General features: G+C 45.7%; 1 protein-coding gene across 1 annotated transcript in view; it reads right to left on the bottom strand.

The window, feature by feature from the left end:
* LOC105532641 (opioid-binding protein/cell adhesion molecule-like) overlaps positions 1-13,868 on the bottom strand; it is a 219,360-nt gene that overhangs the window by 19,819 nt on the left and 185,673 nt on the right. The window contains exons 4-7 of the mRNA XM_011970826.1: positions 3,180-3,317; positions 2,607-2,727; positions 2,036-2,187; positions 803-829 (exon numbers count right to left, since the gene is read on the bottom strand). Coding sequence (XP_011826216.1) covers positions 803-829; positions 2,036-2,187; positions 2,607-2,727; positions 3,180-3,317 — 438 coding nt within the window. The remainder of the gene's footprint in view (positions 1-802; positions 830-2,035; positions 2,188-2,606; positions 2,728-3,179; positions 3,318-13,868) is intronic.

Raw genomic sequence — 13,868 nt, 5'->3', positions numbered from 1 at the left:
GACATCTTAGAACAGTAGGGTTGAATGTCGTCCGGGTCTGGAAGCATAGCTGAGCACCAGCTACTGCTTCTTCTAAATGCCTCAGCAACTGTGTAAGAGTGTGTGTGTGTGCATGCATGCGTGTGTCTGTTTCTCTTCGCTGATGCTCTGGGCAAATGCTCCAATACCTAATGCAGGCTCCACTTCTAGGTCTCATCCAGTACCTATTCATTATTTAAGTGGCCTTCAGTGTTACCCAAGCTCTTTAGTTCTCCTTTCACTTATCTGTAAAATGGGGTTAATAACCTGCCTTGCACAGCATTGACATGATGCCTAGAAACCAGTATACATTTGGTAAATAGCAGATATTATCATTATGAATAATGATCCCAAGTACTTTTATTTTAAAATAAAGTTTTAAAAACTAAACCATTAGCCCTGCTTGCCTTGGGCTAAAAGAATAAAACATTCATAGTAGGGTGACGTCCCCATGGAGACAGTTATCTATGAATCCAGTTGGTCTCTGGGCTGGGTTGCTCTATGAGCATCTTCTTCAAACGTGACCAAGTATAAGGTTATTGTTTTGGGGGCAAAAACCCCTTCCCCTGAAACCCATAAATCTATTCCACAGAGTGCATGTGAAAGCCGTCATATTCTACATGCTTTTTATCTAAACTGTGCAAACCAAGCCCCTTGAGGTCTATCTGCCTCAGAGACATAAATTACAGAGGCGAAGCAGGCAAGCCTATCTTTGAAGTAGGCTAAAACTCAAAGGCATAGGCATTCAGGCAGGCAGAGGTAGGAAGGAACATGCTGTACCCACCTGCCACTGCTGATGAGGGGCTTATTTCTAAGACACACACAGCACAATGCACACACAATGCAGAGAGAAAACAAAAGACATAGATCACACATTTCAGATGGTTGGTGGACCAAGTTTAGTTAAGGTCAGAGCTGAAAACTTGTGTCTGAGGTGCACGTGGAAACGTGGATACCTCTCTTCATCCTTCATCCTCTCATCCTACTCATCGGATGCTTCCCTCTAACCAAACCTCAGCAAATAAACAAATACATACGCACATAAAGTATCACAACAAGCTGGTCCTGGCCCATGGTGTGAAATGTTGCAGAAGGCTATGGATGTGGCAGTGTGGGAAAATGGAGTCAGGGAGACATAAGGGCTTTAAAGGAGGTCAGTCCGGGCTCCCAAGTCTTCTCCACCCATATGGGAGGGAAAGACCTTCAGAGGGGGATTGCTGCTCCAGTTGTGGGTAGAACAGCCACCTGATAAGGTCTCAGACTGCTACTCCATTCCTCCCCACGGATGAGAACACGAAATGCAAGCAACATGAGAATCATGATGGAAGCAACTGACTAGGTTTAAAGCAACAAATATCACCCCGGAATCATAGACTCCAACTGCAGAAGGCATCTTAAGATTATACAGTTGAATTGACCCATGGTTCTATGTTTTTTTTTTTTTTTTTTTGAGACGGAGTCTCACTCTGTCGCCAGTCTGGAGTGCGGTGGCACAATCTTGGCTCACTGCAAGCTCCGCCTCCCGGGTTCACGCCATTCTCCTGCCTCAGCCTCCCGAGTAGCTGGGACTACAGGCGCCCGTCACCACGCCCGGCTAATTTTTTTTTTTTTAATTTTTTTTTAGTAGAGACGGGGTTTCACCATGTTAGACAGGAAGGTCTCGATCTCCTGACCTCGTGATCCACCTGTCTCGGCCTCCCAAAGTGCCGGGATTACAGGCGTGAACCATGGTTCTATCTTCTTTATACAAACACCATTCTATCTGATTCACAATTTGGTTTACTCCTGTTGTAAGGGCAAACCTTGCCTTTTAATGACCATGAAATATCAATTACCATGTAACTATCTCTGCATGGCATGCTAGGGGAATGGCAGGGAGAAGTATGTCTTATCTACAGGTGGTGGGTTGAGCAGGATGGATGGACACAGGCCAAGCAGATTGCAACTTCCTCCCTCCTGAGTCCCTCAAGCCTCCCCATGTGGCTGAGCCTGCTGCATCCAGGCTTCTGGCACTCACCATACAATGTGATGCTGGCGTTGGTGTTCCCAAGCTTGTTTGTGGCCACACAAGTATAGTTCCCATAATCCTTTTCTGAAACATTGAAGAAAGTCAGAGTGGACATGCGGCCTTTGTTCTCAATCCTCACTCCATCCAGTCCAGTGGCTAACCTGCAAGAGGGAAGGCATTGCCATCTATTCATTCTACAAAGAGGCCCTCCTCCTCACAAAACGCTTCTCTCCAACTAACCTTGTCCTTCAAACTCAAACCCTAAGAACCTCAGTGTCCAACAGGAGACAAGAGAAAGGATGATTTTACCCAACAGGATAAATGTACTGGCTTCTAATTCCCAATGACTGACATGTCTACAACAAGTCTCAGATTCAGAATCATGGTCAGTTCATTTTGTTCACTTCCCAGACTCCTCCATGTTTTTCTGGTTGTAAAAGGAGACATTGTGACAAAAGAGGGTATAAAGCATTTCTGTTTTGCCTTATCTTTCCCCTTTCCTTCATCCCCATCCTTCTCCCGTGTGAAGGTGGCCCGTCGGCTCTGCTTCAGAACTGTCCAGGCATCGTTTAAAAGGTACCTGGTATCTTCCTTGAACCACTGGAATTCAGCCATGGGGACTGCAGAGGCTTCACAGCTCAGGATGCCCTTCTGACCGACGGAAACACCAGTGTTCTTGGCTTTTGAGATATAGGGAGGATCTGTGGGAAACACACACACACACACACGCACGCACGCACACACACATGCATGCATGCACACAGAGTGATTTCATGAAAGAGAAGAAGGGCACATCCAGCCATTTGCTACGTAAATGGATTACTTGTGACAACCCTCTTTCCCAGTGAAATAATCATTTATTTCAGGAAAAATAACTTGCCTGAAGATATTGCATTGACCCCAACATCTTTTTCAGGCCTCCAAACCTATTCTCAGTTAACAATTCTCTCCATTTGCTGAAAACTCTGGCAGTCCCAGGAAGACTCCAGGGACAGATGGCATGGAGGCCATGGTGAGCAAAGCCATTTGATGAAGTATTTTCCTGTTGGCAGCAACTTGGGTCTTTTGGAAAATGGCACTGCCATTACCAGATTGTCCGCCTACTCCCGGTGCCCTCTGTTCCCCAGAACCCCTCGGCTGCAGGTCCACTCACAGTTTACAGTGATTTTTACTTTCCGCACATCGGGCGCAGCGACATCGTTCAACGCACTGCATTCGTACTCCCCGGACTGGTCTCGCTTGATGTCAGAGATCTCCAGGTACTCATCCTCACTTACAAAGCCCTGGCCTTCTGGGAAGAAAGAAGCAGACAGGAAACAATCAGGAAACCGTGTAACCAGGGACAGAGCCATATTCACATCTAGAGACTGTAGGAGAAGGAAGAGAAAAAGCCATCAGAATGGAGTAGGACATCAAGTCAAAGACAGAGGGCATCAAGTTGCTCAAAAGATATGGCAATGGAGGAAAGAAATTCTCTGCTTGTGTCTTGCATCAATGTATTTTCAGCCAAGCCACTTAACTTTTTTAGAGCATTTGGTAAGAAAACATGTCATTATTTTTCTTATATGATTATTGTGATAATTAACTCAGAGATGACATGATAAATACTTCGGTGCATCATCAAACCGATATTTTAAAAAGAATTGTCATGATCAATAATATAATAAAACCATGGAATAACTTTAGAGTATGTTACTGTGGAACACATCTTAATTTTTCATTATGTAGAAATGTTTTTGTATGCAGAATACAAACTACTACTTGTAGAACAAATAAGTAAACATTCCACACTTTAATAAAAATAAATGCAAAGTAGTTGGTTTTGTTTCTACCTGTGTTGGAGAAGATAGAGTGAGAATGAACGAACGAGGAAGGACCCCATGATGGCTTTGTAATAGGTGCTCAATATGCATTGGCCAACACAAGTGTGATAGACCCGAATGCTGGATCTGTGGTTGCCAGAATAGCCTAGTGGATTTAATACTCAATTTGGTGGAGCTCCCTGGAGGATTCATTCTCAGGTACCTGTGAAACTTGTCATTCATAATTCAAAATATTATGGGCTGCAAAATTTTTGTTGCTTTTATGTCACCATTACAGGTTCTTGCAACAATCTGGCCTCTCCACCTTACCCCTTATATTACTCCCTGTGGTCCAGTGCAAACACAACAGACCCTCTGTCTTCCATCACAAATGTTCTGAGTTCTGTCAAAACACCGAGATCCCTCGAAAACCAAGATAAAGCCCAAGGATAAGGCACAGCCATTTGCCTTTCTTATAGGCCTGCAGTCCTGAGGGCCACAGTAGTTTTCAGGGCAATAAAAATGTTAGCTTTCCCCACAAGTTTGTGAAAGCATGTTCTGATCCAATGGGTTTGGGTCCACCATGGGTGTGAAGCAGGAAGGTGTCTGTGGAGGGGATGGGCTGGTGTGTAGGGCGTAGGGTGTGGAGCAGGAACGTGTCTGTGGAGTTGGGATGGTGTGCAAGGTAGGGTGGGCAGCAGGAGGCTGGAAGGTGGGGACAGTGTGTAGGGTGTAGGGTGTGCAGCAGGAACGTGTCTGTGGAGATGGGCTGGTGTCCAGGGTGTAGGGTGGGCAGTGGAAACGTGGAGGGGGTGGGCCAGTGTGCAGGGTGTAGGATAGACAGCAGGATGGTGGAGGGAGTGGGCCGATGTACAGGGTATAAGGTGAGCAGCAGGAAGGTTTCTGTGGAGGTGGGCCAGTGTGCAGGGTGTAGGGTGTGCAGTAGGAAGGTGGAGGAGGTGGGCTGGTGTGTAGGGTGTAGGGTGTGCAACAGTAAGGATCTGTGGAGGTGGGCTGGGGCATAGGGGGTAAGGAGGCAGGTACTTGGGTGCCCTGACTCTGCTCCAAGTCTAAGCCTTGGGGGCTTCCACCACCTACCTGCCCATTTCCCCAGACTGTGTGCTTTCTGGCTCTCGCTGTCTTCCTTGCCTCCATGTCTTACCCCAGGTCATGTCCAACCAGGGAGTACCATTGGTCTCGGGTACTGGCTACCAATCTATGTATAGAAATGTCACTGCAAATCAGCACCATTCTGTTAGCCCAAACTGTGCACTTCCATGGAGGAAATAATTCATTGGCTAGTGGGAGCAATTCACTTGCCTGGCTACCCTCCTTAAGCCTGGTCCTGAGGACAGGGTCCCAAAACGTACTCACAGATGTGAGGTTCAGAGTCACTGGGAAATCCGGGTGAACTCATATAAGGAGTGGCTAAAGGGTGCCGGGTGGAATATCCCCAGAGTGAAGAAATGGGGTATGAAACAGTGACCACACCTAGCCTAGGATCCGAGTGTCTCTCCCGAATGATGCTGCTTGCCCCAGATGGTCCCAGGCACCAGACGGGAACTTAGACAATTTCAAGGAAGAAACTCCAGAGCATGGGCCAGCTGGATCTGGGTTAAGTCCCCATTTGCTGGGTGGTGCTGCTGGATCAAAAGCCTGTACCACAGCAGACATAATGATCCAGGTTAGTTCATATTCTAATTCTTCAAGGTACACTATGGACATGCAAACACTTTCTTGCCCTACTCCCTTTATTTCTACATAGGCTAACAGAATATCACAGTGAAAGGGATTCTGAGATTACTTTTTAAATAAAATTTAACAAAGAAAAGTTAGTTGATCAGTCTAAGCATTTTTAAGGATTAAACTACAATGGAATCAAACACATCAAAATGATGTTCCACACTCACCTCACCATCTTTTTTTTTTTCTGCAAGAAATAAGTGTGGTAGGATGAGAAGCCTGGCTTTCTACTACTATGGCTCCATTATTTTTTCAAAATGTACCACAGAGGATTTTGCCATGAGTAATTAAATTGCATTGCATTTAACCAAACACATGGGCTACCTGCTGAGGGCCTGGCTGGAGTCTCAGGCAGGGTCAACATTCCCCTTGCCTCAGAGAGAAGAAAGCCCCAGATCACGCTGCTCGGTGGACCTGAGCCAGATGCCTTAAAAGCTCCAGATAAAGTGAGATCCACGAATGCCAGTGGACTTAGAAATGTCGACCTACACATAGGGAGGGGATGGCTTCACAGGAGGGGGAGGCCCGTGTGCATCTGCATGGGTAAGATAGGTCCTGCATCCTTTCAGCAGAATTACCAGATGACACGGCAGCCTCTGGAATGTGGGATTTCTTTCCACTGTCTGTGATGCTGTTTTTATGGGACCAGTTATGCAACAGCAGAAAAGGAAGGAAGGAAGAAAAAGTGCATCTCATGTAAAATGGGGATCGTTATAATACTACCTCATTAAGTGGAGAAAATGAATTTTGTCAAGCTTGTACAATGAAGTAAGCGCTTCTCAGATTTTAATTTGCATATAAGTTCTTCAGAGATTTTTCTTTTTAAATATAGATTCTGATCCAGTAGGTCTGGAGTGGGGTCTGGGATTCCACATTTCTGACACATGCCCAGGGGCTGCCTCCATGGCTGGGAAGGGGCCCACATCCTGAGCAGTGAAGCTGTGATGCCCCATGCCGCACTGTTCATGGGCTTTCTCCCACCCACACACGTGAAGTCCTCTAGGGTCAGCGTGTTAGGAAAATATACTAAGAGCCCCTCAGGCTGAGACTCTTGTGGAGCCTGCCCCTCCAAAGACTCACTGTTTTGGGGGTTTAGGGCTCAGTAGGCTGGCTACATTGAGGCTGAGGATCAGGACGCATGGATTCTTCACGATCTTCCCACAAAACACGCATCCTCACCAAAACATGTTCCCTTGTTGAAAAATGGAAAATGTTGTTGAAACTTCTCTCCATCTCAGACTCGGTGAAGGTGACTTACATGTTATTTTCTTAACTACTTGGAATGCTGGGTGAGATTTTTAAAGCAGAATGAATCTAGGTTGCTACATGACTGGAGACTTAGGAGGCTCTAGGGCTGCCCTCTCCGGTTCTGGTTGTAAAATGTAAAATCCTGATTCCAGTCTGCAGATAATGGGGCAGAAGGCAATCAATGTTTTAATCCTCTCTACTAGCTGCCAGGAAACCAAATTGCTGACTATGAACTAAAAGAAGGGAAATGGGCAGGGAGAAACAGATGAGGGAGGAACAGGATAGGATAGGAAGGAGAGGGAGGAGGAGGAAGGAAAGAAACACAGAGGTGGGGCAAGCAAGATGGCCTGTGAGCCATTGGAAAGATTCTAAAGACATGTTCACCAAGGAATTTTTTTAAAAGGCTATAAGACTGCAATATTTTCCTTGTCAAACAGGAACTGCAAGTCTGCTCAACAGTTTTGCTTTACAGCGAAATGTCCTGTACTATGAGAATAACCCAGAGGCATTATGGACCTGCTGTAAGCACTCCAGCATCCTAATATAACATGGTTGGAAGCAACAGAAAGCAGATTCTGAATCATTGGCAGAAATGCATAAAAACCAAGGCTGTTTCCATGGAAAGAGTGCTTCAAAGAAGATGAGTTCAATTCACTGCATTAGCAAAATTAAGATCTGCAAAAATACAAATGAGGCCATTCATCAGGGGATATGGGGGTCCTTGCCTCAGATGCACGATGCATCCTTGGGGATAGAATGAGCAAAAGCCTCAGGGTTATGTGGATCTAAGGGGGCTTCCTCGGTAGGGCACACATTCTGACAGCACAGTCACAGAATACAAAGAGCATGCAACATCCACAAGCAGGGTCTGTTCTGCTAGAAATGGAGGAACAGACAGAGAAACGACTTATGGGAGAAGGACCACTGGCCGGCCTGCTGGCTCTGACCTCACTGCACTTATTCTGCTCACAACCAGGATGAGCAAGGTGTTGCGTAAGACTCTGTGGTGAGGGAATGGGGGCAGAGATAATGTGGAAAACAAGGACCTTCACCTTGGGTAGTCTGCAATCTCATGGGGCCAGGACTCAAAGTGGTTTATATTTTTCCGTATCTCAATTTTTAGTTCTTTATCATTTCTAGATCCCTCAAGTAAGGTGTAGTGAGTCAAAAAGATTTATTAGAGCTGAAAGGATCCTAAGCATTTGGGAATGAAAAAGATCAAACAGGAAATCCAGAGCAAAATATGGGGGCCTTCCTGACCTACTTCTTTTCTTTCTCCCTTTATGTCCTTTTGTGCCAGCGATATCTCAGCCCTCATTCTTGCATCCAGTTCTCCTGTTTATTGCCTCAGCCAGTTCCTTAGAGTTATAAAGTTGAAAGAAACATGAGGGGTCAAAGATTTTAGCCTTCCACTTTTTAGATTATACAAAGTCCTGACAGAATATATTGTCTTCTCTGTGAATACCTCTGGCGACAATTTTAGGAGGTGAAGATAGGGTTTGGGAGTGTCCCCACCCAAATCTCACCTTGAATTGTAATTATCCCCACGTGTCAAGGGTGGAGCCAGGTGGAAATGATTAAATCATGGGCACAGTTCCACCATACTCTACTCGTGGTAGTGAGGAAGTCTTATGAGATCTGATGGGTTTATAAATGGGAGTTCCCCTGCACAAGCTTCTTGCCTGCTGCCATGTAAGATGTCCCTGACTCTTCCACTATGATTGTGAGGCTTCCCCAGCCATGTGGAACTGTGAGTCAATTAAACCTCTTTGCTTTATAAATTACCCAGTCTCGGGTATGTCTTTTTTAGTAGCATAAGAACAGACTAAAACAGGTGACCGATCTCTTTGTTGGTCTATTCCCAGTTTGCAACAACAACAACAACAACAACAACAACACTTTGTATTGAGGCAATCCCCATCTGGTTTCTCCATTTGGAATCATTAAAAGTCACCCACGAGCATCCCCACCCTGACTGTCCTTCTAGGTTTGCTGTCTAGGGCATGGCTCTACCTGCAGACACTGCGCCGAGATAAAGTGTCAGCACACCTGCTGCAGCATGTACCAGACCTGCCGAGGTAACACACAGAGGAATATTTCTGGGGGCTTGTGCTACCAAGGAAAAAAACAACAGGAGATGAGGGCAGTAAGGAGGATCTAGGGTTTCAGGAGGCAGCCACACAGGGAGGACAAGGTGTGGGGAAGGGAAGTGGGAGGAGCAAGAAAGCAAGAGGGAAATGAGCTGCCGGAAGGAAGCCAGTGGGAGTGGGCAGAGTGTGGCCACTCGGGTCTTTTTGGCTCACATGGTTGGGTTTCTGGGAAAACAAGAAAAGGAGTTTCCCTGCTGCCCAGCAAGAGAGACTATTACAGATGATTCTGATCAATACTGAATTTGCAAAGTTGGAATCAAATGTCCAGGTGATTGGCGATCAAGTACCTCTGGCCTATAAGGCCACAACTAGGCTGCCTGAACCATCTTAGAAACAAGCCTTTTACCCACTCTCGAAAGCTGGGTTCAAGCTGTCAAGGAACACAGATTTTACTTTGCAATGGAAGAACCATGCTTGTAAATATCTGCTGGACATCCCGTCGTGGACATCTGGATCAAGATAGACCACAGGGAGGAGCTAAGGCTGCCTGAAACTGCCTCCTCCCCACTGCTTCTCATCCTTGACGTGTACAAGGAAAGGTAGAGACCGTCAAAAGTTCCTGAGGAAACATGTGCCTGAATCCTATCACTCATCTTTCTTTCGCTGCAGGATTTTGGCTAATAGAACATAATCACAAAACTGAGCCATGAGCAGATCAAAACATCAGCTGGACTATAATCCCCACTTGGGATCCAAGGCTGACATGAGGTTCTTGCCTTTCTCCCTGAGAATTAGAGACAGTGGGGTTTGCACAGTAGAATGCTTGACTTCAGTACTCAGTCGCAGGCTCAAAGTGGAGCCGAGAGTACGAGCTGTGTTGCAATGCAGAGTCTGGAGCAAGGAGGACGCCAGACCCAGGGAGCAGGCCAGGGAGGGGATGGAGACACAGGAGTGATGCCCTCACTTCTAGATGGCAGCCTTATGTCTGCTTAACTAGGCCTAATAGATGACCGAGCAACCACTTTACCGTGACGTTGGTCACCAACCTCCCATGGGGGAGGCAAAGAGTGGACAGGGTGGAGGAAAGCTGCCCTCTAGAAACCCCTGGGGGCTATGAATAGGGCTTCTCCTTTTATCCTAGAGATCTCCTGGCATCCTTCTCCATCACATGCCTCCTGACATGAGAGCCCCCTGCTTTTGAAGGATACACATCAGAAACATGCTTGAATTTGGAAGTATGGTAGGGTTTTAGCATTTGGGACCCAGTATGGCTCATATAACCTGAGTGTTGTACTGTCTACCCTTCTTCCTAGTCCACTGTCCAAGTTGCAAGCACCCTGAGTAGACATCACATCTTCTACTTCCTTAACTCCTTAACAGCAGCTAACGTAGGCTAAGCACACAGTATGTGTTCACGTTATGCCTGATGGCTAGGTTTGAAAACTGAATCCCTGCAGAACTCCCCCTCTCCCTCTCCTATTTAATCCACTCTCTTTCTGCCAGACTCTTCCTCCACATTATCTGCCCCCCACTCTGCCCCCCACCCCAACATCCAATCCTTGACTCTCCCTTAGACCCCTACTGGCAACAAGCAACTCTGAGCTCGCCCTCTTTAATTAAACCAAGGAGTGTGGACTGTAGCACATTGCAGCCTTGCTGCTCCCAAATTCCAGATTTGTTACCTTTGCCGCACTGGAGTTAATGAAAAGTGTGATAAACCCACTGTTCCATTTTCCTTTAATTAATACAAGCAACTGATTGTGCTAAAGTCATTTTGGTTTGGAGGCCAAGCCCCTGGTCAATGTCTCACTTGCTGGCAGTGACAGAAGTTTTGTTTTGGGCTCAGAAAACTTTCTCAGACTGTGGCCACCAGGACCTCCTCTGTGGAAGGAGTGGCTTGCCCCCATCCAGGGCTGCCATGCTGGCTGCCTTCCCTGAGGCTGACAGTAAGTTGGCTAATCACAAGATCAATGTGTGACCGTGAAAGTTAACTGTGCTTCCAGCGGGGGAAGGAGTACATTAATAAAGATCTCCATAGCTGGGGGCTCAGAGGAATTTCCTGGCAGGGGTGGGAGTTTTCTAGGTCTTCCCTTCCATGCGTGCGTGAGGATGATGGAAGTGTTTAATGCCCCTCATCGTCAGACCGGGAGTAACTGAGGATGACACAAAGACAGAAGGACTCAAGTGACTCCTCCAGTACAACTGTCCCCAAAGAGAAACTCTCATACACTGGGACTCTTGAACTCTTTACCGGGAAGAGTTAAAGAGGAAAGGATGTAAAGGGTTTTGTTTTGTAAGTGGAGGAGAAGAAGGGATGTCAAGGAAACTGTCTGAAATCGTGTTTAAGAGGACACACCAAAAATAGATGTTCTCATCCCTGGTGGGTCATGAGACTTACCCAAGGAGCACTTTAAAAATAGACTCTTGCCTTCGTGCTAATGGATTGGTGAACCGGGTCTGGGCTGGGGGTCCCAGCACCAGCATCCTCTAAAACTTCCCAGGAGACTCTAATGTACAGTCAGGGGTGAGAATTCAGGGTTGGTAAGTTGAGGACTCCTGTTGCTTTCATTTTCCAAGTTCCAGTTCCACATGTATTCTCCCAGGCTTCCTCTGCTGAGAAGTCATTCAGAGCCAAGGAGTATATGAGGATGTGCACATCTTACAGTGTGCTCAGATCTCCTATCAACTGTCAGCTTCTATGCAAAATATACCATCATGATGTCAACAGCAGCAGCTTTATTGTAGGTGAGTCCGGAAAAATAAATCTTTTTGTGGGGTAGGATGGTGATAGCCAGGGTCAGTCTCCAGCGGCTAGGGATCCCCAGATAGTCCAACGAAGAGCATGAAGACAAGAGGCTTCTTTCCAAAGCATGGTGAAGAGGTGCGTTTAGCTTGGCTCTGCTTGTGTCTCTCTCTCTCTTTTTTTTTTTTTTTTTGAGATGGGTTCGTTACGTGTGGGAAGAATCAAGACACAACATTTTTAGGATTTAGATGATACTGTTGACTCATTGGGAGTGGTTCTGAGTGAGTGTCACAGAAACAGCCAGGGTACCTGTGAGGATGTGGCACATTCCCTTTAAATGAAAGTGCAGCGTGTGTGCCAGGAAAGGAAGAGAGGAGCTAGACAGAGAGAGGCAGAGGAGGGAGGGAGGGCGGGAGGAAGAGAGAGAGAATATGAGGATGCAAAACACTAGAATTCCATATAGGCACACAAATGACTGAGATAGAAGCTTAAATCCATTTGATGAGCAGAGTAGCCTATTTGGGCCTAAAAAAGGTTGCTAGCATTTTTATTCAAAAAGTATTAAAAATAAACTGAAACTAAGAGTTCAGACCCAAACAATGCAAGGGTATAAGGAGAAAAATCATTATTTTTAAATAGCAGAGCTTAAACAGCTAAGTTATTGACAAAATGTTTAAGTACACTTGAAAAGTTTTTATTTATTTTATACATTTTCCTCTTATGATTATGATTATTTGGATTCTAAACCAACAGAGTTATTTTAAGTATTAACAAGTAAAAGTGAAATGAGTTCTGAGAAGTAAAAGTACTGCTTTAAAAAAACCTTCATAATTAAACAACAGCATTTTTTTTTTTTTTTTAGAAACCTGATCAATGCATGGAAGGAGACACTGCCTCTTTCATTTACAGTGTCTTAAGAAAGTTGCCTTAACCTTGTCTACAGCAGCCTACTTAAGCACAGCCAGTCACCCAGGCCCAGTTTCTTCAAGAAGGCTATATTTTTGTAGTACAGGAATGTCTTGTGTCCTGGCATGGTCAGTGGACTGCCAATACTGTGTTACCTAAGGGTGCTTTGGCACAGTGGCTTCTTGAGCCCAAAGCAGACCTACAGGGCTGGCATCTGCCAGCAGGTGGGCAATATACAAAACCTTCAATTAGTTATAACATCAAAGTAAATCCTTTGCCCTTCGCTTGCCTTTGGGGGAATTAAAACTTTCCTTCTAATGCCAACTGCATCTGATTTGCTTTCCCTGAGGATTAATTTATTTGTATAGCAGCATCAGAAATGCCTTTGTTGTTTTCATAAGTCGGGTGGACCCATAGTTACGTTTTCCTGGGACAGTGCTAGTTGACATCTGTCTTCCCAGCGTACTTTTTGTTTTTTTCTTTTGAGACGGAGCCCCATGCTCTGTTGCCCAGGCTAGAGTGCGGTGGCACGATTTTGGCTCACTGCAACCTCCACATCCTGGGTTCAAGCAATTCTCCAGCTCCTGAGTAGCTGGGACTACAGGTGCACATTGCCATGCCTGGCTAATTTTTATTATTATTATTTTTTTTTAGTAGAGATGGGGTTTCATCATGTTTCCCAGGCTGGTCTCGAACTCCTGAGCTCAGGAAATCTGCTTGCCTTGGCCTCCCAAAGTGCCAGAATTACAGGCGTGAGCCACCACACCCGGCCAACAGCATACTTTTTAACTGTCATCTTTCATTCTTTAAAGTGCACTGGTCTGGATCATAAGCCAGATGGCCAACATACTCCTGGTCTACTGAAAGGTCTGCTGTCAGGCTGTAGGGCCTTCGGTACTGGTGGCATCTTACCCTGAGCCTGGGGCAGGCCCAACACTCAACCTTTTTAAGAGAGGCAGTGGCGTTCTGGACAGGGCGATCAGGCAGGAGAAAGAAATAAAGCATGTTAAATTAGGAAAAGAGGAAGTCAAATTGTCCCTGTCTGCAGATGACATGATTATATATTTAGAAAACCCCATTGTTTCAGCCCAAAATCTCCCTAAGCTGATAAGCAACTTCAGCAAAGTCTCAGGATACAAAATCAATGTGCGAAAATCACAAGCATTCTTACACACCAATAACAGACAAACAGAGCCAAATCATGAGCGAACCCCCATTCACAATTGCTTCAAAGAGAATAAAATACCTAGGAATCCAGCTTAAAAGGGATGTGAAGGACCTCTTCAAGGAGAACTACAAACCACTGCTCA

The sequence above is a fragment of the Mandrillus leucophaeus genome, unplaced genomic scaffold, assembly GCF_000951045.1.
Source record: "Mandrillus leucophaeus isolate KB7577 unplaced genomic scaffold, Mleu.le_1.0 Scaffold979, whole genome shotgun sequence".
NCBI classification, from domain to species: Eukaryota; Metazoa; Chordata; class Mammalia; order Primates; family Cercopithecidae; genus Mandrillus; species Mandrillus leucophaeus.
The sequence above is the reverse complement of the archived record's forward strand: the minus strand, read 5'-3'. Positions and strand labels throughout refer to the sequence as shown.